Raw genomic sequence first — 26135 nt, 5'->3', positions numbered from 1 at the left:
AACCTCAATACGTGTCTTCCTTTAATTCTGAAAAACTCTAAACAATTATATCTTCAAAATGGCTTCTCTGTCATTCCTTCCAGTCTTTCCTGGCTGGAACATTCACTAAACATATAATGGAAACTCTGTACCGGCAGGAAAGATCCAGTCTAGAAGCCACCAGTTTGCAACCTCTGAGTCGAGGAATGAGGACTGCAGCATGGCCCAGTGTGGTCTATTTAAATGACTTCCAGAGAGAACCTTGTACATAGAATTCAATGTGCAAGTTATGCAATACATCAGTCCTGGTGGAAAGGAACTGGATTCAGGAGACATAGCCTGACCTTTCAAAAAATATAGTATAAAAGTAGGAGGAGGCCGGGCGCGGTGGCTCACGCTTGTAATCCCAGCACTCTGGGAGGCCGAGGCGGGCGGATCACGAGGTCAGGAGATCGAGACCACGGTGAAACTCCGTCTCTACTAAAAATACAAAAAAATTAGCCGGGCGTGGTGGTGGGCGCCTGTAGTCCCAGCTACTCGGAGAGGCTGAGGCAGGAGAATGGCGTGAACCCGGGAGGCAGAGCTTGCAGTGAGCCGAGATTGCGCCACTGCACTCCAGCCTGGGCGACAGAGCAAGACTCCGCCTCAAAAAAAAAAAAAAAAAAAAAGTAGGAGGAGGACTTGAAGAAATAGCTGGGTCAAGAGAAGGACATTTTTATGATAAGGAAAAATAGAAAGAGAGCAGGTAGAAGGGTAGGCCTTGGCCAGGGGGAGGAATATTACTTCTGAAATATGAGGGAAGTAGAGTTGCAGGATAACCCAAATATTTCAAACAACAAAGAGAAAATAAGATAGCTCCCACTGGGATGGCCTTGGGCTTCCCTGTAAAACAGAGGATGATATAATTTGATGAGAATAATGGGGGCAGGAGAGGGTTTGGTTGAGAAAAGTGAAGATGGCTTGGAAGAGCCGCTATGGACCCTGCGGTACTGACTGAACAAGAGAGGAAAGGAACAGATACCCATGAAAAAGGCATGCTGAGAGTCACTGGCGTAAGTCGCAAGTTGTAGTAAATCCCAGCATAGCTTTGTGACTTCAGCCAACAATTCTTGGCACCTCAAGATGTTAAACAACTGCCTGAGCACGTGGTCTTCTGTGTGGAAAGAGTGCCAGGCAGGACAGACTCGGAGATAATTCCCTTCTATGGAAAGGCTGGCCAGCAGGACAATATTCGTTTAATATGTGTCTTGGTCACAAAATCTCATAAAGTTGTCTCTGAATTTTTTCCTTCAGAGGGCAGTACAATCAACCCTGTTCAATCCACCCAGAATGAGATTAAGAAAGGCAGAACTTTGGATGGGAGATCAGCAGAGTAAGACACTCTTATCAACAGTTTTTCTGAACAAACAGAACATCTCTAGGACAAATATTTGCTAGTTCAAGTCAGATTAACCGGAACTTCCTCCTGGAAAACTTTATTAATATTACACATATAATGTTTTCATCTAAACTGAGACACATCGGGGAATAAAAGACGGTGCTATGAATAATTAAGTGGGAACAGTAAGAGCATAATAAGACTGATCCAGGCAAAAGGAAACTTATGGCCCATGCTCATTTATACATGACCCAAAGAGAATTGCGAAAAGCAGCTCAGAAATGCATGGAACACACAGTTCTGTATGGTTGGTCACAGGAAAGTAAGGAGGCTTACCTACCCAGAAAACTGTGAGCAACAAGGACAGAAAGCCATTTCAAGGATGCCCTGGCTCACATATCCAAAGGGCTGTGGTTAGCTAAATTACAATAGCACAAGGCCAGTTTAGAATACAGTATGAGGAAGAGGACGACTCTTCTAATCGAAAGATGGGTAGTGCCCATGAATCCCAGAAGAGTTCAATCAGAGCAGGCTCTGTGGCTGGTTGGTACCAAAATACTTTCTCAAATGCCAAATATGGAAAAGATGGTTACTTCTGAAATATGAGGGAAGTAGAGTTGCAGGATAACCCAAATATTTCAAACAACAAAGAGAAAATAAGATAGCTCTCACTGGGATGGCCTTGGGCTTCCCTGTAAAACAGGAAATGGTTACTTTTCCAAACTTGGCACTTAAAGGAAACATATTCTGAGTTAAATAACAATTCATCAACAAAATCGAGTTCAAAATTAAAGGTGTGAGCTTCCTAGTAGCTTATGAGGACAGGGCATAAAAGGAGATACTTTTTCAGTTAAAAAAAAAAAGTGTTAAGTAAGCTTTTCTTTAGAGCCTCACAGCTAAAGCACTATGTCTTCGCTACTCAAAGTATGGGCCGTGAACTAGTAGCAATAGCATCCCTGGGAAACTTGTTAGAAATGAAGAATCTTGTTTACACCTACTGAGTCAGATTCTGCATGTACAAGATGTCCCGGTGATTCCCATGCACATTAAAGTTTCAGAGGCACTAAAAACAGAGGCCAGTTCATGCCTGTAGTCCCAGCACTTTGGGAGGTAGAGGCAGGTGGATCACCTGAGGTCAGGGGTTTGAGACCAGCCTGGACAACATGGTGAAACCCCATCTCTATTAAAAATACAAAAATTAGCCAGGCATGGTGGTGCATGCTGATAATCCCAACTACTTGGGAGGCTGAGGCAGGAGAATTGCTTGAAACTGGGAGGTGGGGGTTGCAGTGAGCCGAGACCATGCCATTGCACTCCAGCCTGGGCAACAAGAGAAAAACTCTGTCTCCCAAAAAAAAAAAAAAAAAAAAAAACAAACAACAACAACAAAAAAACCCAGAGGTGGCACATCAAACTAACTACTGAAAGAAGGAAAAGATTCTTTTTTTTTTTTTTTTTTTTTTTTAGACAGAGTCTCGCTCTGTCACCCAGGCTGGAGTGCAGTGGTCCAATCTTGGCTCACTGCAACCTCCACCTCCCAGGTTTAAGCAATTTTCCCTCCTCAGCCTCCTGAGTAGCTGGGACTACAGGCACGCGCCGCCATGTCCGGCTAATATTTTTGTATTTATAGTAGAGATGGGGTTTCACCATGTTGGCCAGGCTGGTCTCGAACTCCTGACCTCAAGTGATCCACCCACCTTGGCCTCCCAGAGTGCTAGGATTATAGGCGTGAGCCACCGCACCCAGCCAGGAAAAGATTCTTGACCTCAGTGCCCTCCTTTGGGACAAGCGGGAGGCTCCTTGCTCACCTCTAACTCAAATTTGACTCTAGAGGTTGGAAAGGGATTGACCCTGGAGCAGCTAGTAAAGCTCCATTGGCTGCCTCTCAGCCACATGAGCAGGCCACCACTCATCACTGCTGACTTTGACCTAGGGAGCTGCTTGGCCTTGAACATGTTTGAAGATGTGGCCAAGTGTATACCTCCTTGAATGGTAAATGGTTTAAAATGCCAGATAGCAAAGAAAAATATGGACCAAAAAGTTCAATCCACTTAATCCCGTAAGTAATACAACAGAAATATACAAATTTTTGGTCCCCATTAAAGCGCTCCTCTCAAATCTTTTTAAATAGTAGATGAGACATTCCCCATATATGGAAGCTATTGAGTTGTGAGAGAGAAAACAAAAAGTATACATGGACTACTTCAAAGAAAAGCCGATCAGTCTTTTATTACGACTTTATAACAAGTAAAAAAATAATTGTATTTATCCAACCAACCTGATAACATGGATCCCTCATTAGTAGCCTCAGACAGATTAACACTCTCAGAAAATGAATAGATGGGGCTCGATTAACCCACTCTCTGAAAGAAGAAAACAAGAGAACATGTTCACGTTTAAAACCCCAGTGTGACAATTCATAAAAATGCAAGGCTATGAAGGAGTATAAAGAACACACGAAGCACTTAGTTAATTTGCACTGGGGACTGTTATTTGGTACTTGAACACTTGACCCATTTTAATTCAAAACACATTTAAACTATCAGTGTGGAGGAGAGGCCCCCCAAACTTATTTGGTTCATGCCACCACCCTTACTGACTCAGTAATATTTCATAGTACCTAAGATCAAAAGAAAGAGCTAAATATTCCAAAATTTATGTAGGTCCAACTTGGTAAAAATTTATGCCATAACAAATTGGTATCCATTTGAAAAAATAATACATTACATCAAAAGATTATTTTCATAACCACACTTACTTATTAATGGGGGTGTGTGCATTAGTGGAAACAAAACAATTTCTCAATCCTGGGAATCAGTCTGGACTTCACCATCTTTGTTTTCTCTTCCCCCTTTCATAGAGTACTTGCCTTTTTATCATAGCAACCACTGAAAACTCAGCTTCTGAAAGGTATGCCATCAGCTAAAGGAAGGCAGGACGACCTAACATTGAAATCACAAACTGCCTTCAGTTGTTCATGCTGTGTCTGATGGATGTTGAGTAGCACTGAGGGTGTTTTTGGTTTTGTTTTTTAGAAAACTGAAAATATCTCACAGTGTCCCCTGGGAGTTCTCCGCAGCCCTGAGGCAGTTTGGTGCTCAGTTTGGGAAACAGGGATAAAGTATTTTTTTAGATTAGTTTCCCCAGAAGCAGACCCTGAGCTGAAGATTAGTGTATGCCAATTAATGATTGAAAGCATGCTCTCAAGAGAGGCCAGTAAGAGAGTGGGAGAAACAGGAAAGGGAAGAGAAATCCAAGCAAGGGTATCACATCAGCCAAAATCTCCCCTCAACCCAATCAGTGGGGCTCTGGAATGTAAGTTACTGCTCAGAGTTGTCCCATACTGAGGCAAGGGCACTGGGCTTTTCTATACTACTGAAGCTGTTGCCATTCGCTAAGAGCTGCAGGAGGGACTGATGGAACATTCCCAGACACTCCCACTGGCTCTCTGTGCCTGAAGGCAAGGCAGACTCAAGGAACCTGAGGGTGGTTGGTGCAAGCGTTGTTGGACAAGAAGGTGCCAAAACCAAAAGGGTGAGAACGGGAGGATTCTGGGCAAAGCACCAATATTACCCTACAGTTCTATAGTGAGATTCAGCAGAACCCTTTGAAATCAAAGTCACAGTCACTGGAGAAGTCATATTATGACAGAAATTGAAGGTGTATTTGCCACAGGTCTGTTCAGAGGGAAAAAAAAAAAAAACCTGGATTTTTGCTTCGAATATTGAATATAGCCAATATCCAAAATACCATCATCAGACTTCTAAAGAACTATTTAACTTAAAAGTATCACTTCAATGTCATCAAATGCTACAAGTATTCACTCAACTACCTTTTGAGAGGCTTTCAAAAAGTATGTTTCTTTAGCAAAGAACGATTTAGTTGCATCCTTCAAAGGTCTTAAAAATACGGACAATTTCAATTTTGCAATGTTTTTGAAAGAAGCCAGACACTAATCAAATTCAGAGGTGGTCACAAGGCCTTGCACCTAGCAGCTACTCAAATACACATGGATGACCAATTCTCTGATTTAAACCAGTGTGGTAAAAGTAAGCACATATTGGTCTCATTTTAGGCACCTCTCACTTAGATTTAAACCTAAGGGAGCACATCAGTCAAGACAGAATCCCTCCACTGACATGCCTCTATGAGCTCAGAAGCTGAGGTTAGCTTAGAAGTAGGAAGTCAGGGTAGGGATAGTCTATGCTGTTTGGTGACACCCACATCCCTTCCTGACCCTGCTGAGCCACTGTGAACAATTTCTATTTTGTCGCTCAGCTGTCCCACATCCAGTTATAGCTAGTAGTAAATGCAGTCAAAATGTTAAAGCTTTTCAGTCCGCTCCCAATGTTGCTTCATAGGCCATAGAATGTGCACAATGCAAGGTGCATTTCACATCAGTTGTTGAGGATACTTGTACCCAAAGAGTTGGAGCAACAGAGCCCAGACTGAAGCTAGAACCCATGGCTTCCTGAATCTCAGTTTGATAGTTAGCATGTCTGAAATTGACTTCATGAACCCCTCCTCAAGCCTGATTCTTCCAGTCATCTAGAAACCCTTGGTGTTCTTCTTGCCTCCTCTATTTCCCTCACATTCTTTGCCAATTCCTCAGCAAATCCTGTCTGCTCTACCTTTAAAATATCTGCCTCCACAACCTATCCATTTCTCACTATCTCCTCCACCACCAGCCGGGATCAAGCCACCATCATCTTTTGCTTGAGCCATTGCAAAAGCCTTCTATCTGGCATCTTTGCTTCCAGCTTTGCCCCTTCCTTTACTCTCTCACATCTGCCAAGATGATTCTTTACAAACACAAGTCCATTCACGTCACTCCTCAGCCCAAATCCTCCAACAGACCCCATCTCGTTCAGAATAAAAACCAAAGTCCATACCATGACTCATAGGCCCTCCAGGGCCTGGCCTCTCCATTACACCTCTGGCCTCATGTCTTTCCACTGCCCCTTGTTCACTCCCTCCCAGTCATGCTGACCTTCTCATTACATGGCTGGGCCAAGGTCCAGTGCCTAAGGTGCTTCCCATGAAAGCCTTTTGTGGCTTTTCAACACTGGAACCTCATAAAGAATTTGAAAGATGTTCTCCATGATATGAGGCCAGTCACCTGCAGTTGTTCTAACCACCGTGTATGTTGTGCAGAAGTGGCCAACACAGCACAGACTGAACTCCTGAGGTGAGAAAGAGAGACTGAGTGCTGCCATGTACTGGAACTTGGAAACAGAAGGTGGTCTTGGCCAGGTGACACTTGCTCACATTGCCCTCCAAGCTAGTTCCATAGTGGTGCTTGGTGCACACGTTAACAAAAGCCTAAAACACAAAGCATCTTCTATTTCATACTCAGCCAAGAAAAAGTGAGGGAGATAATGGAAGCTATTCTAGACTAGAATCTATATAACTTCTCCCACATCTCCCACCTCCACAGCTGAGCTGATTGTGTATCCAGCAAGAATAAAGATCTACCCCCTTGTCAAACAGAGCAATTACTTGAGCTGTGGACCCAAGCCATCCATTGCCTGGCCTGTCCCACACTGATCCTCTGCCTCTGGGTACAGTTCATCTTTGTCTCCTCTATGATCCTGAGAAATTCAACTCTGCCCCTAAACCTGCATGTCTCAAACCTGAGTGAATGAGAACCACCTTCCTCAAAGTTAGGATGAACATTTCTAGTGACTGCCACTAGAGGTGCTACTCCCCACCCCACCCCACTCACACTCCACCCCAAGCCACTCACCATTCCTTCCATCTACAAAGACTGACTTCATGGGAAGGAGGTTGATAGGTAGGCTCTTCCCAAAGCCTTATATTCCTGAGTGCTCATTATAGATTACAGTCCCCCAATAAGGCCTGGCTCTGTGGAGAGATGTTGAGTAAGATGTCCAAAGAATTTCACTGGCTGAGGATTACTCTTCCTCCCATCACCAAGACTCTTGGCAGCTATGCTGCCCACCACAGTTGCCATTAACACCTTGGCCCCTCCTCTGGCCCAAGCACCCTGTCAGTGACCCCTTTTTGCCAAGGGGTCAAAGCCCATTTTCCTCTGAAAATAGAGTCAGGATTCAACCAATCCCAAAACTGCCAGCCAGGCAGAATTATCCAAGGCCACATCCAGGATGTACTATGGGTTCATCCTGAATTCAGATCGGACATAACCTGCATTGGGAAAAATAAACCAAATTTGAAATACATTTTGAATTCAAAATAATCATCTATGGGGGCACTTATTAAAAATATGGTTATTCTAAAGCTCCTAATACAGAGAGGATATCTTTAATCTTTATAATTAGGAAGAGGGCACATGACAAGTTTCTCTTTCAGGTGTTGGGTTAGCTAAAGATAGCATGCAGTCTGAATTATAGGGCAAACATACTACATCCCAAAGATCTAACAGAAATAATGATCAGGTTGCAACAGCTGCTAGCAACCTAGTGACGTTGAATGCTAATTACTTTTCATTATTTAAAGGAAAAGCCATGGGGCATTTTAAGAGATGATTCATGCTACAAAAATGTGTACAGTTGGTATTTTTACCATTAGCCATATACAATCATCATGAGGAAATTTTACGACTTTTCCAGTGATTTTTCATATTAATATAAATATAAAAAGTTTGTTTCCTTCCCACCTCCCAGGAAAAAGAAAAGAACAAAAATTCCAGAATAGTTTTTTTTTTAACTAATAAAGAAGTGTATATAAATGAAGAGTTCCAGAAAAATCTCAGAGTTGAAATTTCTGTTTCAACCAAATGGCATTTTTGTTTTGTTTTGTTTTGCAATTTGGTAACTGAAGCCCAAAGCTATTAATATTTCTACGTGGCCTCTGCTGCTGTAAATGTAAATAGAATTCCTGGTGTCTGAGTCCTCTGGCTTCTCCTCTCTTTGCACTGACCTCTGAAAGAGCAGTTGTTCCTTCCTTGGCTCTCAGCCCTTAACCCACTGCAAGGATGGGGCACATGGGATGAAGTGCTGGTGTTCAAGGAGAATTGCATGCTCTGTAAGACTATATATTTATATATCTGTTTGCCAAGAGCTGAGGGACTAGGAAACACACAGCTTAGTGCAACCGGAGAATTACAGTGAATAATAGTGACAGATTATAAAGACAGGCACCTTTATTTTACTGACTCAGCAATTGTGGCCTGGAGGAGCTGAGTGTCTGGCCCACAGCTACACAATAAGTAATAGAGCCAGGTGCCAGACTCCCATTCCAGTGCTCTTGCCATCCCTCCCCTCCACCTGAGTCTAACAGGGATGGCTGAAAAGAAAGTGACTGCAGATATGTTTAATATGGGAACAGTAGCATTCAGCAGAGTGGCATGGGGGCAGCCCTGAAAAACCTGTCTGCAAAGATAGTATTTCTCTAGAGGCCATGTCTCAATATAGCAGCCACACAGAAGCAAATTCATGAGCGGGCAAATATTTGTCCCCTCTTATGACTGAACTTATGCCACTGTTTTCACAGGACTATTAATACATGGCAGCGTGATGAGCTCCCGCCACCCCTGTCCATGACCACCTGCCATTCTGCTGTCAGCATCAGGTGCCATCTTCTGCCATCAATATAAAAAGAAGGAAAAGCACTGGAGACACATTATTTGAAAAGGGAAAGAGTAGACAGGGTTTCAACTTCTTACACAGTAAGAGAAACAAATATGTGATGTGAGGGTTCCAAGTAAAAAGTCAGTCCATGAAGCTGTGCTATTATAATGAAGCAGGGTTAACTGAACCCAGGAACTGATGCAAATGGCAGAAGTGACAACATTGACCGTCATTTGTAGCACACTCTGTCTCTTTCATGTCACAGCCCTTTTCATGTTGTAGTACTGTTTTCATTAACACACAAGACAAACCAAAACAACCTGACATCTTTGACTCATTAAAAATAGAGGAATTCAAGCCTATTTCAAAACAAATATCACCTCAAATTCATAAGACAGAGTCCCATTTTTTTGGAGAGCTGAAAAACCAAAATTCACATCTATGCAAAACTTAAAAAAAAAAGAATATATGTGAAGAAATCCATCCTAAATGATTATTTAGGGAATTCTCACTGACTTATTTTGTTATTCTTAATAGGTCTTTGTTCTTTCTCTGTGTCCCCTATTAAATCTAGCATGAAATGTACACCCAATCAGAAACCCATCAAATGGATCATGTTGGCCCCTAAAATCAGGATATAAATGCATTCTTAGAGGTATTTCTTCTACATAATTAATGAAAATTTCAGAATGTTTTCAAATATTTAGTATATACTCATCACCTGTGATCAGCCAAGTACTGTTATAAGCCCAGGAGTACAGCACAGGAAAAACCCATGCACTTGTACTCATGGAGCTTACATTCTGATCACAAAAACAAATAAAAATGCATATCAGGTGGTGGCCAGTGGAAAATAATCAAGGTTAACGATTTAACGAGTACTGGGCATGCTATTCTAGGACAGTCACAGAACAGTTCTTTGGTAAGATTAGCATCTGAATTCTTTGAGGGATTGATCCATATGGATGTCTAGGTCAGAACAGCAGAGTAGTTAAATACATAGTCCCTGAGGCAGGAATACTGTAATCTGCAAAGAATAGCAAGGAAGCCAGTGGGGGCTGGAGCAGAGTGAGCAAAGATAGAGCAATAGGGATTGGAGTGAGAGAGACAGGAGAAGCCAGAGCTTTAACAGCCTTGTAAAATAAGAACAGGGCCTTTGGATTTTCTATTCAGGGAAGTCACCGGAAGGCTCTGGGCAGAGGATTGACATAATAGGAAGGAGATTTTGAAAAAATCCTTCTAAATTCAATGTTGAGAACAGAGTATGAAGAACCAAGCATCAAAAGCAGGGAGCCCTGTTAGCCTACTGCAATCGTCCAAGCAAGAGATGATGGGGGTTTCGACTAGCCGATGGGGAAGACTAAAACTGAGGCATTCTCACACATTGAGTGAGAAAACTCAAAAGTACTGTCTTAAACATCTTAACTTTGAGATGCTTAAAGAAGGAAGAGCCCACAAATCAACAGTATAACAAAAGATGAATTTACAGCAAAGGAGAGTGATATGGTTTGGCTGTGTCCCCACCCAAATCTCATCTTGAATTCCCACATGTGGGAGGGACCTGGTGGGAGGTATTTAATCATGGGGGCAGGTCTTTCCTGTGCTGTTCTTATGATAGTGAATAAGTCTCATGAGATCTGATGGTTTTAAAAATGGGAGTTTCCCTGCACAAGCTCTTTTTGCCTGCTGCCATCCATGTAAGACATGAATTGCTCCTCCTTGCCTTCTGCCATGATTGTGAGGCCTCCCCAGCCACATGGAACTGTAAGCCCATTAAACTTTTTTCCTGTATAAATTACCCAGTCTCGAGTATGTCTTTATTAGCGACGTGAAAACAGACTAATACAGAGAGTGTACTTAGAAGGCCCCATTTCTTGGAGCAAAGTGGATAGGAAAATTTAGGAAAGGTCAGGTTTCACAAGGCTGTTTGGGGATTGGTTGATTTTTAGCTGTGGAAATGCAGCTCCCAGAATGTGATTGTCAGTTACTGCCCGGCTCTCAGAAACTCGTGTACTCATGAGAAAATGTCATTTATTGATTTGGCCAGGTTTAAAACTGGTTCTGGTGGTTACCTGTAGCCAAGGAACAACCAGTTCTTTCCTAGGAAGGTAGGAACATTTTCATTTCATGCCTATTGACAGCCAAGTGAATGAGCTACACAAGAAGCAGTAAGTCTGGTTACCAAAGTGATACTTTTCCCTGGTGCATACCTAAAACAAATTTTAAATGTGCATTGATTAGTAAAGAACAAGGGAATCCATGAGGCATAAGAGAAAAGAGTACCAGCCATGGCTTTGTCTCAGGACCTTAGACCTTACCTGCTCATCTCCCACATCTATCAAATGAGGCTTAAGAAGGTTTTCTTCAGAGTCCATTCTACCTCTACAATTATTTCATGACCTTTTTGGTATATATAGTCATCCCTTGGTATCCTCAGGAGTTCCAGGACCCCCATGGTTACCAAAATCCACAGAACCTAAACATATTCTCACATGTACTATAAATCATCTTAGATTACTCATAATACTTAATATGATGTAAATGCTATGTAAATATTTTTTATTGTTGTGTTTTTTATTGTTTTTCCTGAATATTTTTTAATCTGCAGTTGGTTGAATCTGATGATGCAGATCCCTTGGATATCGAGGGCTGACTATGCCTGTGTGTGTGTGTACATGTGTGTACACATTTACCTAAAATACTCTAGATAATATTGCATGAGAAATAATAATATAAGAGCTAGATATTTGCTCCAAGTTAGGTGATGCAAAGAAGGGAAATCATCATTTGCTTGAGGACTACCTGAGATCTTAGATTGTTAAAGCTTATTTGCTTCATGTCTATGTTTAAGGTTGTGAAGCTTCGAGTAAAAGAGAGAAAAAAAAGACAAATTTCATTCTCAAACAATGATCCAGTCTGTTTAAAAAGTTCTACTCTGGGTAAGAGCAGAATGTAGTTTTGTATGTGCATAATAATCTATCAGATAAGTGAAGGAAAAAAACATAAAATTGTTAAAAGATTAGAAGGAAATATAGCAAAAGTTAATACAGCTGTTTCCAAGGGTGGTATAAATAGTAAACTTTCATGTTTTTATAATTTTCTGTGTTTTCCAAAATTTTTAAAGCAATCAAAATAATTTAATGAAAAGAAATTCCAAATGAACAATCTTAGCCTCAATGTTCCCCTAACAAAACCAGTGTCAATGGCTTGAGCAGGGGATAAAAGACTATAAAGAGGTAGAGACAGAGTGCTTCAGGCAGAGGAATACCACGGTCAAAGGATCAGAGGTGACAAAAAGAATAACTTTCAAAGGAACAGAAATTTCACTCTGACCTCAATGAGTCCAGGAAAGACACTGGACAAAATAAAGAGATGAGGCCAAGAAGGAACAAGATCTCAGAGAACTATGTGAACCAACTAAGGAATAGGCCGTTATAACATTTTTTAGTACATAAAGACACAAACCTGGCTGGACGCAGTGGCTCACACCTGTAATCCCAGCACTTTGGGAGGCCGAAGCAGGCGGATCACCTGAGGTCAGGAGTTCAAGACCAGCCTGGCCAACATGGTGAAACCCCGTCTCTACTAAAAAATACAAAAATTAGCCGGTCGTGGTGGCAGGCACCTGTAATCCCAGCTACTCGGGAGGCTGAGGCAGGGAGAATCGCTTAAACTCGGGAAGTAGAGGTTGCAGTGAGCTGAGATCAGGCCACTGCACTCCAGCCTGAGTGACAAAGCAAGACTCTGTCTCAAAAAAAAAAAAAAAGACACAAACCTAAGACTTTAGAGGCCTTAATGAAACTTTATCTGTGCCCAGTTTATGGTGCTAAATTGAAGCTCTATCTCTAGGGAGGTTCTGAACTATCTGACAGGCTTTACCAAGGTGACCAGGATTCTCCTTTCTTAGGCAATAAGGAACCTTCAAAGGTCTCTATTGGCCTCTGTACTGGCTGAAGAGATAAATTCACAGAAAAAGCATCTCTTCATTAGCTTCATCTATTTCAAGAATTTATTCAAAACACTGAAGAGATTCTCCCTGTATCCTAACTTCTGGTCCTCTCATCTAACCTCCCTCTGTGATGGAGTCTGGATAATCAATGCTGAGGACCAGGTAAACCTCGAAAGGAAGAGTCACTTGCTTCATGATCTAGGTCCTGGAGTGGACATTGATAACAAATTGTCTGACAGCTAAACAAATAACTATATTAATCCTCTTGGCTATAAGTATCTATGATGTTCTCAGAATAATTTTTATGATAATTTCTAATAACGTTGTGATGTTTTCTCCTAATTCAACAAGTTTTCTCTTATACATTATGCAAACATTTCTCATCTAGACTTCCTACAGACTCATTTCCAAAATTCTTCAAATTTGTAGCAGATATCTCAGGAAACTGGGGTATAAAATAATAAGGATACTAACTTATTCTTTTCAGAAAAGTAAATTAATTTTTTTACAAATAAGGTCATACTAAATGGTTTCTTCCAACTCATTCCAACTAGAATGAGTACCTTGGACAAGCTTACCTATACAAAAGTTACAGGCAAAGGAAGAGGTGTATCCTGGTTATTCTAGAATGACAGTACCAGAACGAGGCCAGTTAAGTAAACTCACTTCAAAATAACACCAAATTTCATATTAAAGAGCAGGAGGAAAGATTGAAACAACACCTTAAAAAATAAATTAGGAAACCAAGATGTATTTTATTTTACATTTAACAAAATTTAAGTGATACTACAACATTGCCCTGGTAACTAGAGCAAAGCAAGAATAAATTCTGCTGACATTTTTGGAACACTTTTTCTGAAAAAAATTCATATAACATGATCCAATTCTTTCTTTACTTTTGATTTTGCAAGAAAAAGAGGTTTATTTTTGTGACTATACTGGAAGGATTCATTATTTTTTCCCAAAGTCCTCTCTTATTCTTTGTTTTTCCAAACTACCTTCATCATTTTCCTTGTTAACACTCTCTTCCTTCATTGTCAGGTGACCTATTTCTGCCTGAGCCTTATTTGTCATATTCCACCAGCTCAGCTCCATCACTTTCAATAACTTCATAAAATTCTACAACTTCAGCCAGATTTGCAAGTTTGTTTCACAAATAAATAATATTTGCCTTGTAATACAGAATCTTCATGTCAGCAAGGAATGGACTAACAAAGAGGAATTCCAGAGAAGCAGATATACACAAGAGATATCTGAATAGAGATCAATTTTATGAGAGGTCAATTAATTAGAGAATATGATAATGTTTTGACAACTTCCCTACACAGCTCATAACAACCTAGTCTTGGATACCAATGCCCTTTGTACTTTCCCGTTCAGGCAGATGAGCTGGAAATGAAATCAAACTCTACTACAGACAAATGACGTCACCACAGAAAAAAAGATTGGGAGAGCACAATTTGTTTCCATATGTTGCCACATCTCAAGATTAGTTACCAGCAGTAACAATTCAAGAGAGCTGACTAGGGGCATTTTGTACTTGCTTCCTCCACTAAGAAGAACCAATATAGTGAGCAGATAATTATGCTTCAAATAGGTCAGCCAAGAGAGAATACTGGAATTCAGTAGAAAAGTGGCAGGCAATACCTAAAGTAAAGAAGGAGAAGGAAGTGAGGAAGCCTGCTTAGCCAAGATCAGCTGGGAGCCAAGGGAGACTACAATACAGGGAAAGGGTGAGTGAGAGACTCTCAGTGGTCCACATTATCACCATGGACTCCTGCAATCCTAGCCATGGGAGAGCTCCTTGACCCACGGCCAGGTGCGGTGGCTTACACCTGTAATCCCAGCACTCTGGGAGGCTGAGGCAGGCAGATCACTTGAGGTCAGGAGATCAAGACCAGCCTGGACAACATGGTAAAACCCTGTCTCTACTAAAAATACAAAAATTAGCTCAGTGTGGTTGCAGGCACCTGTAATCCTAGCTACTCATGAGTCTGAAGCAGGAGAATCATTCAAACCCGAGAGGCAGAAGTTGCAGTGAGCCAAGATCACATCATTGCACTCCAGCCTGGGCAACAAGAGCAAAACTGTATCTCAAATAAAAAAAAAAAAAGAACTTTGTCTTCAATAGACTGCATGCTATCCTGCAACCCAGTAGCACCAGGGCTGAGGTGCGAGAGAAGCATGGGCTGCTGCCCGCAGGGCTTAGGCACAAGCAACCGTGGGCTACCATACCCAGGTAGGAGGCATGATCAAGATGCAGGCTACCACCAGGGCTGAGCAAGACACCATTCTAGAGCCCTACCCCCAACAGAGTGTGCACTATCCTGGAAGCCAGCAGTGCTGGGACAGAGGTGCAAGAGAAGAGCTGGCTGTTGACCCCAGGGCTTAGGAACAAGCAACCATGGGCTACCATATCTGGGGCTGAGGCACAAGGGGCACACATGCTTAACATCTGCTGGCCTAGGCTGCCATCACTAAAAACATTGCCTCCCCACCAACACCACCCAGTGGCATTCTGCCAGTGGCCTGGAGGTTGCCCCCATTCCTGCCTACCATGGCCACCACCTGCACACACAACTACAAGGCCCTGAGGACCAGCCAGCCTAGCCCAGCTTCACCCTCCCCTCCACGCCAGAGCATACAGTCCAGGGGCCAGGGGATTGCCCAGCCTAGTCTACCACCAGTGGCACCTAAACCCCTCCCAAGGGCCTGAAGTTGAGCCTACCCACCAAGCCACTACAACCACAGCTGGCACCTACCAGCATGTGCTGCCTGCAGGGCTGGAGACTAGTGTGCCTAGCTCATTGCCACCACCACCAACACCAGCATGCATTACTTGGGACCTAGAGGGTAGCCCTACAACTGCCACGACCATCACTCACAACACACCAGCTGCTCAGAGGCATGAGAACCCTTCTACCTGTCCAGCCCATGGTTGCCACTACTGGCATCCAAGTAAGCCACTTGGAGGCCCAAGAATAGACCCAACTGGACCTGCTAACACTAGTGGCAGTGTATGCCATCTAGGGTCCCCAGGATAGGCATGCTATCCCACTGATGCCTCCCCAGGAGACTGAAGACTAGCCTACCTTGTGTCCCAGTCTACACCAAAACTACACCCCAGCCTCCAAGAATAACTACAGCCTAAGCCACTGAGGAAATCTCAGATACCACTGACACTGTTTATAGAGAAAGAAATCATACAGAGACTGCACAACTGTACTCACCCAGAATCAAAACCAAAGTACCCTACCCAACCAACCTTATAGATTCATCCTCAGGAAAAAGTCTTCCCATACGAAAGCCAATTTTAAAAATTAGAAGTGACTATTATACCAGATGTGCAGATATCACTGTAAGAACACAGGAAACATGAAAAAGAAAGGAAATATGACGCCTCCAAAGGAGAACAATGATTATCCAACAATAAATCCCAATCAAAAATAAATTCACAAAATCATGGAAAAAGAATTCAAATTGTTTCAAAAGAAGTTCAGTGAGATATAAGAAAAGTCCAAAAAAATATAAATAAATCAGAAAAACAATTCAGGATACAAACATAGATATCTTAAAAAAGAACCAAACTGGCTGGGCACAGTGGCTCACACCTGTAATCCCAGCACTTTGGGAGGCGGAGGTGAGTGGATCACCTGAGGTCAGGAGTTCGAGACCAGCCTGGTCAACATGGCGAAACTCCCTCTCTACTAAAAACTACAAAAATTAGCCAGGCTTGGTGGCAGGCACCTGTAATCCCAGCTACTTGGGAGGCTGAGGCAGGAGATTCGCTTGAACCTGGGAGTTGGAGGTTGCAGTGAGCCGAGAATGCACCACTGCACTCCAGCCTAGGTGACAGAGTGAAACTCTGTCGCAAAAAAAAAAAAAAAAAAAAAAAAAAAAAAAAAACCAAAGCAAATAATACTAGATCTAAAGAGAGAGATAGACTCTAATATAATAATAGCAGCAGTAAGCAGAGGTTCTAGGTAGAAATCAACAAAGAAACATTGGATTTAAACTGGACATTAGACCAAATGAACATAACAGACATTAACAGGACATTTTATCCAACAACTCAACAACTGCAAAATACAGTTCTTCTCCTCAGTACATAGAACATTCTCCATGATAGACCATGTTAGGCTAAAAAGTAAGTCTCAACACATTTTTAAAAAGTGAAATCATATCAAGTATCTTCTCAGAGCAGAATGGAATAAAACTAAAAATCAATAACAAGAGGAACTTGGAAACTACACAAATACATGGAAATTAAACATTTGCTCCTGAATGACCATTGGGTCAATAAAGAAACTAAAATGTAAATAGAAAAATTTCTTGAAACAAATGAACATGGAAACACAACATACCAAAACCTGTAGGACACAGCAAATGCTGTACTAAGAAGGAAGTTTATAGCAATAAAATGCTTACATCAAAAAAGTAGAAAGATTTTAAACAATCTAATAATATACCTCAAGACACTAGAAAGGCAAGAACAAACCAAACCCCAAATTAGCAGAAGGAAAGCAACAAAAAAGATCAGAGCAGAATTAAACAAAATAGAGGCTAAAAAACAACACAAAGCATCAATAAAACAAAAAGTTGGTTCTTCAAAAAGATAAACAAATTAATGAACCGCTAGCTAGACTAGCAAAGACAGAAAGACCCAGAACAAAATCAGAAATGGAAAAGGAGATATTACAACTGACAACACAAAAATACAAAAGATCATCACAGACTATTATGAACAATTATGTGGTAACAAACTGAAAAACCTAGAGGAAATGGATAAATTCCTGGAAACTACAACTTCCCAAGGTTGAAGCAGACCAATAATGAGTAGCAAGATTAAATAAGTAATAAAAAGTCTCTTAAAAATGAAAAGCCTAGGACTGGTAGATTCACTGCTGAATTCTACCAAACATATAAGGAAGAACTAATATCAATCCTCATGAAACTATTCCAGAAAATTGAAGAGGAAGGAATTCTCTCTAACTCATTGTATGAGGCCAGCGTTACCCTAATAACAAAACAAGAAAAGAACAAAAAAAATGAAAACTATAGAACAGTATCCCTAATGAACATAGATGTAAAAATCCTCAACAAAGTACTAGCAAACCAAATTAAATAGCATATCGGAAAGATAATACACTATGACCAAGTGGGATTTACACCAGGGAGACAAGAATGGTTTGGCATGCAGAAGTAAATAAATGTTATACATCACATCAACAGAATGAAGAATAAACAACATATGATCATCTCAATAGACGCAGAAAAAGCATTTGATAAAATCCAATATCCTTCCTGATTAAAAACTCTCAACAAACTATGCATAGAAGGAACATACCTCAACATAATAGAGGCCATATATAACAATATCAACTTTAGCCAACATCATACTGAAGGTTTTTCCTCTAAGAAATGGAACATGACAAGGATGTCTACTTGCACCACTCAAATTCAACATAGTACTGGAAGTCCCAGCCAGAACAATAAGTCAAGACAAAGAAATAAAAGGCATCCAAATTGGGGGAGAAAAAAAGGAAGATGTACCTCTTTGCAGATGACAGGATCTTATATTTAGAAAAACCAAAGACTCAGGTATGATAAATAAATTCAGTAAAGTTGCAGGATACAAAATCCACATACAAAAATCAGTAGAGTTTTTATACACCAACAATGAAATAGCTGAAAAAGAAATCAAGAGGACAATCCCATTTCTGTTAGCTACCAAAAAAATAAAATACCTAGAAAAATAATGTGACCAACGAGGTAAAAGATGTCTACAAGGAAAACTACAAAACACTGATGAAAGAAACTAAGGAGGACACAAAGGAAAGACATTCCATGCTCGTGGATCAGAATTAATATCATTAAAATGACCATACTACCCAAAGCAATATACAGATTCAATGCAATCCCTATCAAAAGATCATATTTAACAGAAATAGAAAAAAAAAGAAATAAAATTCATACGAAACAAAAAAAGAACCAGAAGAGCCAAGGCAATCCTGAGCAAAAGAACAAAGCAGGACCCATCACACTACCTGACTTCAAAACATATTACAAGGCCATAGTAACCAAAACAGCATGGTGATGGTATAAAACCAAACATATAGACTGACGGAACAGAATAGAGAACCCCAAAACAAATCCACATATTTACAGCGAATTGATTTTTAACAAAGGCACCAAGAATATTCACTGCAAAAAGGACATCCTCTTCAAAAAATGGTGCAGAAGAAATTGGATATCAGTATGCAGAAGAATGAAACTGGACCCCTATCTCTCTCTCACCATATACAAAAATCAACACAAGATGGATTAAAGACTTAAACATTAAGATTCAAAACTATGAAACTACTAAATAAAAACAGAAAACATTTTCCTATGAAACATAGGAAGGTCTAGGCAAAGATTTTTTTTTAGGGTTTTGATTGCTAGTTTTTAATTTTTTTCTTTTTTTATTATTATACTTTAAGTTCTAAGGTACATGTGCACAACGTGCAGGTTTGTTACATGGGTATATATGTGCCATGTTGGTTTGCTGCACCCATCAACTCATCATTTACACCAGGTATTTCTCCTAATGCTATCCCTCTCCCAGGCCCCCAACAGGCCCTGGTATGTGATCTTCTGCTCCCTGTGTCCATGTGTTCTCATAGTTCAGCTCCCACTTATGAGTGAGAACACGTGGTGCTTGGTTTTCTGTCCTTGTGATATTTTACTGAGAATGATGGTTTCCAGCTTCATCCATGTCCCTGCAAAGGACATGAACTCATCATTTTTATGGCTGCATAGTAGTCCACAGTGTATACATGCCACATTTTCTTTATCCAGTCTATTATTGATGGACATTTGGGTTGGTTCCAAGTGTTTGCTATTGTGAATAGTACCGCAGTAAACATACCTGTGCATGTGTCTATAGTAGAATGATTTATAATCCTCTGGGTATATACCTAGTAATGGGATTACTGGGTCAAATGGTATTTCTAGTTCTAGATCCTAGAGGAGTCGCCACACTGTATTCCACAATGGTTGAACTAATTTACACTCCCACCAACAGTGTAAAAGTGTTCCTGTTTCTCCACATCCTAAGTTATTTCCTGACTTTTTAATGATCGCCATTCTAATTGGCATGAGATAGTATCTCATTGTGGTTTTGATTTGCATTTCTCTGATGACCAGTGATGATGAGCATTTTTGCATATGTCTGTTGGCTGCATAAATGTCTTCTTTTGAGAAGTGTCTGTTCATATCCTTTGCCCTCTTTTTGATGGGCTTGTTTTTTTCTTGTAAATTTGTTTAAGTTATTTGTAGATTCTGGATATTAGCCCTTGGTCAGATGGCTAGATTGCAAAAATTTTCTCCCATTCTGTAGGTTGTGGTCTAGGCAAAGATTTTATGACTAAGACCTCAAAAGCAGAGACATTAAAACAAAAATAGACAAATGGAACTATATTATACTAAAAACTTCTGCACAGCAAAGGAAGCAATCAAGAGAGTGAAGAGACAACCTGTTAAATAGGAGAAAATATTTACAAACTATTCATCAATAAGTGACTAATATCCAAAATATACAAGGAACTCAAACAACTCAATAGCAAAAAATAAGCAAATTATACCATTAAAAAGTGGGCAAAGTTGCCTGTTCACTCTGAGGATAGTCTCCTTTGCTGTGCAGAAGCTCTTTAGTTTAACTAGATCTCATTTGTCAATTTTGACTTTTGTTGCAATTACTTTTGGTGTTTTAGTCAGGAAGTCCTTGTCCATGCCTATAAATGGGAGAAAATTTTTGCAATCTATCTGACAAAGGTCTAATATCCAGAATCTACAAGAAATTTAAACAAATTTACAAGAAAAAAACAAACAACCCTATCAAAAAATGGGCAAAAGATATGAGCAGAGACTTCTCAAAAGAAGACATTTATGCAGCCAACAAACATATGAAAAGGAGCTCATCATCACTGGTCATTAGAGAAATGCAAATCCAAACCACAATGAGGGCTGGGCACAGTGGCTCACACTTGTAATCCCAGCACTTTGGGAGGCTGAGGTGGAAGGATCATGAGGTCAAGAGTTTGAGACCAGCCTGGCCAATATGATGAAATCCCGACTCTACTAAAAATACAAAAATTAGCCGGGTGTGGTGGTGTGTGCCTGTAGTCCCAGCTACTTGGGAGGCTAAGGCAGCAGAATAGCTTGAACTCGGGAGGCGGAGGTTGCAGTGAGCCGAGATCGGGCCACTGCACTCCAGCCTGGGCCACAGGGTGAAACTCCATCTCAAAAAACAAACAAACAAACAAACAAACAAAAAACCCACAATGAGATACCATCTCACGCCAGTTAGAATGGTGATTATTAAAAAGTCAGGAAACAACAGATGCTGGCGAGGTTGTGGAGAAATAGGAACACTATTACATTGTTGGTGGGAGTGTAAATCAGTTCAACCATTATGGAAGACAGCATGGTAATTCCTCAAGGATCTAGAACCAGATATAACATTTGAACCAGCAATCCCATTACTGTGTAATACCCAAAGGATTATAAATCATGCTACTATAAAGACACATGCACACGTATGTTTATTGCAGTACTATTTTCAATAGCAAAGCCTTGGAACCAACCCAAATGCTTATCAATGATAGACTGTATAAAGAAGATGTGGCACATACACAACACGGAATACTATGCAGCCATAAAAAGAATGAGTTCATGTCCTTTGCAGAGATATGGATGAAGCTGGAAGCCATCATTCTCAGCAAACTAACACAGGAACAGAAAACCAAACACCGCCTGTTCTCACTCATACGTGGAAGATGAACAATGAGAACACATGGACACAGGGAGGGGAACATCACCCACTGGGGCCTATTGGGTGGTGGGTGGCAAACACCTAATGCACGTGGGGCTTAAAACCTAGACAACAGGTGGATAGGTGCAGCAAACCACCATGGCACATGTATACCTATGTAACAAACCTGCACGTTCTGAACATGTATACCAGAACTTAAAGTAAAATAAAATAAAATAAGTGGGCAAAGGACATGAATTGACAACTCTCAAAAGAAGACATACAAATAGCCAACAAGTATATGAAAAAAAGTTCAACATCACTAATCATCAGAGAAATGCAAATCAAAACTACAGTGAGATATCATCTTACCCCAGTTAGAACAGCTATGATTAAAAGACAAAAAACTAACAGAAGAGGATGTGGATAAGAGGGAACTCATACACTGTTTATGGGAATGCAAATTAGTACAACTGCTGTGGAGAACCTTATGACAATTTCTCAAAAAAATAAAAATGGAACCACTGGTCCAGCAATTCTGCTACTGGATATCTATCCAAAGAAAAAGAAATCAGTATAACAAAGGGATACTTGCACTCACGTGTTTATTGCAGCACTGTTCACAAAAGCAAAGCTATGGAATCAAACTTAGTGTCTACCAACAAACAAATGAATTTTTAAAATGTAGTATATATACAAAATGAAACGTTATTTGGCCATAAAAAATTTAAAAAATCACATCATTTATAGCAACATGGATGGAACTGGAAGGCATTATGTTAAGTGAAATAACCCAGGCATAGAAAGACAAATATTATGTGGTCTCACTCATACATGGGAGCTTAAAAAAAGTCAGCTCATAAAGATAGAGAGTAGAATAACAGATACCAGAGTCCAGGAAGGGTGGGTGAGTGCAACGGGGGATAAAGAGGTAGGTTAACAGGTACAAATGTATTGTTAGATGAAAGGTATGAGTTCCATCATTTGACAGCAGAGTCGCGTGACTATAGTTAACAACAATGTATTGTCTATTTCAAAGCAGCTAGAAGAGAGTTCTCAACACATAGAAATGACAAATCCTCAAAGTGATGGGCACCTCAAATACCCTGACTTGATCATTACACATTCTATGTATTTAACAAAATACCACATGTACCCCCATAAATATGTGAAATATTATATAGCAGTATATTATAAATAATACTATTATAAAAGGATTTTTTCAAAGATTAGTTACCATTGTGTAACTAGGAGTAATCCCAGGCTCAGGGATGATACTTTCCCTTGTCCTTTGAGATTTACTGTGAGGTATTTGCAGTGTTACCTTATCTGACTCTGGATTAACAAGTCTTTTCCAGTTTCAGATGCCATCTGGCAATTTCATTCTGAGAATGGGGGAGTAATCACAAATAAATCTTAGGAAAACACAGAAAGGAGGTGTCCACAAATGTGATTTAGGGAAAGGCTGGAGCTCGGGTAAGTAAAATAGAAGAGGAACATTATCACCAATTGGGTAGACATTGAGAAATGAGTTGAAAGGGGTCACACTTCACAAATGAGACTAAATTCCCAGTAAGTCACATTTTCAGGGCAAAATTGAGTAGCATAACATGCTGAATGTCTTATCTACAGTCTTATCTACAACCTTAATTGGACCAAGGACCCAAATTCCACCCACCCCCCAATCTCATGCAGCCTTTAGTTAGTTGTGTTAATACAAACTGTATATATTTAGTACATTTTCCTTTATTGGGTAATTGTCTTGCTGATCAGAGTAGAATTTGAGTCCCCAGGGAGAAGAGGACCACATGTCCTGTTAATTTTTTTAATTTCACCCTCTTGTCCTTCTTCACCCTTACATCCTCCCTTCCTTGCACACAGTACATGCTTACCAGTTTGTTTATCAAATTGAATCTAAGCCTTCAACCCAACACTAAATCTCATGTTTGCAAAGAAAGGGGATAACAAGCCATACCAGAAAAGGTCCTGAGGTGTAATTCTTCTACAAGTCTAAAGTTAGAAGGGAAGAAAAAAAAAAGGAGGGATGATCGTGGCTATTGTAGCAAGGTTATATGGGGTGAGGCACAATGGAAAACCTTTATATTTAAGCCATCTTTTACCCAACGCCTTTAGAATAGAACTGAACATAACAAGCTGTCAGCAGCCACAGGATGACATAAAAGGATGCCCTCAATGTTCAACATTCCTAAATTCCATCTCATACTGTGAAAGCAAAGAGATCTACAATTATCTCTTCCTAGTTTGAAGACTTACAGGTACTACTCATGTTACAAGCCAGTAACTGCATCCAGCCTAAGATGCTCCTTTAATCACTAAGAATTTTAAAACACCCTGAAAAGAGATCTCTCAACTTTAGAATTGTTGAGATCTTTTTCAACTAGTTGATGCCAACCAGTGCCCGGTTATTTTCCCTAACAATTTCTGCATCTAGTGCCTTCCCCCAAAGTATTGACCCAATAAATAGTCTACTGGGCATCTCTTGAAGAGTCCATGTGAGCTGGCTTTAAGAAAAAAAAGAACTTTATTTCCCAATACCATTTTATGCATAATGATTCTGCTATTACCATTGTTTCACTCCATTCAATCTAAGCAAAAAACAGTTGAAATATATATATAACTTCAGGTTCTTTGCAGTGTTCATTAATCTTTGAACAATCTTTGAGTGTGTAATCGAGAACTGAACAGTGACCCAATTATATAACCTTGGTAAAGATTTTAGGCTTCTTGTATAACTGAAGTGACCTAATTACATAACCTTGGTAAAGATTTTAGGCTTCTTGTATCATCTGAGCCAGTCTAATAATCCTCTGCTTAAATTAAGTACAAAGGCATGACAGATGCAGTCTCAATTCTGTATTGTTTTAAACAAAAGTAATGTATTGGACAGTCATTTAAGTCCAATACTTAAATACGTAATACTGAACGACCCCATCCAAAAGATGGAGATATGAGGTCATCACTTAAGCACGTATTGAGTAGCTGACTCATCATGGAGGACTCGTCAGAATGCTGTTCTATTTAAAATCAGCTATTACACTGGGCCAAGTCAGAGTTTTATTTTGATCAAGGTATTAAAATATTAATACTCCTATTTTTATTTTTCACAATAAAAATAATGTTTTTCAATTTTCACTGGGATGGAATTCACATCTCAATCAAATCACAAAGTGACAGGGAAGATTTAAGGTTCTTTATAGGCATTTTTCAGCTGATGCATGTGTGAAGAGTATGCACCCCCTGAAAACAGCAAAAGACAGGACCCTACAGTGACACACTGTTAGGAGCCTCCTTTGCATCTGGCAGCAGAATACCCAGCTCTTCTATGAAGCAGCTCAGAATGGACAGAAAACTCATTCCTGACTGCAATCCAGCAACAATCAATGGCTCCCTGAAAACCCCTGATATTTGTGAGACAGAATCCAGAAGACTTGTTAACTAATCCTTCCTCTATAGTCCCAACACTGCACCTGTGTTAAGAAGGCAAAGAAAGGAATGTTCGATTTGGTCCTGAGAAGAAACATCTTTATGAGGCTGTGGCTGGATGTTACACACTCATCCTTTCTTTCCTCAAGATCAAGGCTTGCGCAGTCCATTTAATCAGTCATTAAATCACTGCAAAAGTGCAGCATAAGAATGTTGTCCGTGGTATTGTCCAATGTCTCTTTCATAAGGTCCCACACAATAAACTCCTCCTTGAGTATCAAAACTCAAAGAAAATAAAGAAAACATGATAACTTGAGTGTTTTCCCATTTTTCCTTATCTGTCATAAAATTCAGCTAAATTCAGTACCTAATCAGTGATTTTAATGAGATCATCTGTAATGCCCACTCATTTGCCTCCTTCTTTCCTTTAATGATATGTTCAATCCTGTAAGATGTTTCAAATCATTTTCTAGAGACAAGAGAGATGACATATGCCACTCTTGAGTAAAAGCCTGTTTTCCAGGAAGAATCTTACCTGCATATGAGTCTATTTTTCACCAAGGCGGTAAAGATCTCCTGAAATAGTTTATGCTGAGGATGTTTGCTGAAATTTCTCTCATTCTTGTAGTTTATACTGAGACAAAACAAACAGAAAAGGATTTTGTAACAGAGATCAGGCTGTCTCAAAGTTGCCAATGCAGACAAAGATCATCTATATTCAGGTAATGTTTTTATTATTACTAACCACTATACTAATGAGGACTCAGGCAAATATTGAAGGAGGCTTGCATTTAACATGTTGCTAAAAGCAACTATCAGCTGTTAAAAAGGAACTAGAAATTCAATTATAAGGTTAAAAATAAAATATAGTCAAGCATATGTATTTCCTTTTACCATATTCATTAAATTATTCCCTATAAACACTAATGGCCAAAATTGGTTGGAGGGAAGAAAAGGGTAAATGGAGAGAAAGAATGATTGGGACACATTATTTAGACAGCTGGGTAACAGGAAGAGAAGAATTCCCTCTCCACTTTTCCA

General features: G+C 40.1%; 1 protein-coding gene across 11 annotated transcripts in view; it reads right to left on the bottom strand.

The window, feature by feature from the left end:
• The window catches only part of NEK10 (NIMA related kinase 10), a 248764-nt gene that overhangs the window by 198097 nt on the left and 24532 nt on the right, over nucleotides 1-26135 (bottom strand). For all 11 annotated transcript variants that reach the window (XM_058442270.1, XM_032162265.2, XM_058442269.1 and 8 more), the window contains exons 5-6: nucleotides 25630-25728; nucleotides 3636-3720 (exon numbers count right to left, since the gene is read on the bottom strand). In XM_058442270.1, the coding sequence (XP_058298253.1) occupies nucleotides 3636-3720; nucleotides 25630-25728 (184 nt within the window). The remainder of the gene's footprint in view (nucleotides 1-3635; nucleotides 3721-25629; nucleotides 25729-26135) is intronic.

Source organism: Hylobates moloch, unplaced genomic scaffold (genome assembly GCF_009828535.3).
Source record: "Hylobates moloch isolate HMO894 unplaced genomic scaffold, HMol_V3 SCAFFOLD_8, whole genome shotgun sequence".
In the NCBI taxonomy this organism is placed as follows: domain Eukaryota; kingdom Metazoa; phylum Chordata; class Mammalia; order Primates; family Hylobatidae; genus Hylobates; species Hylobates moloch.
This window is presented reverse-complemented; position numbering and strand designations above follow the sequence as displayed.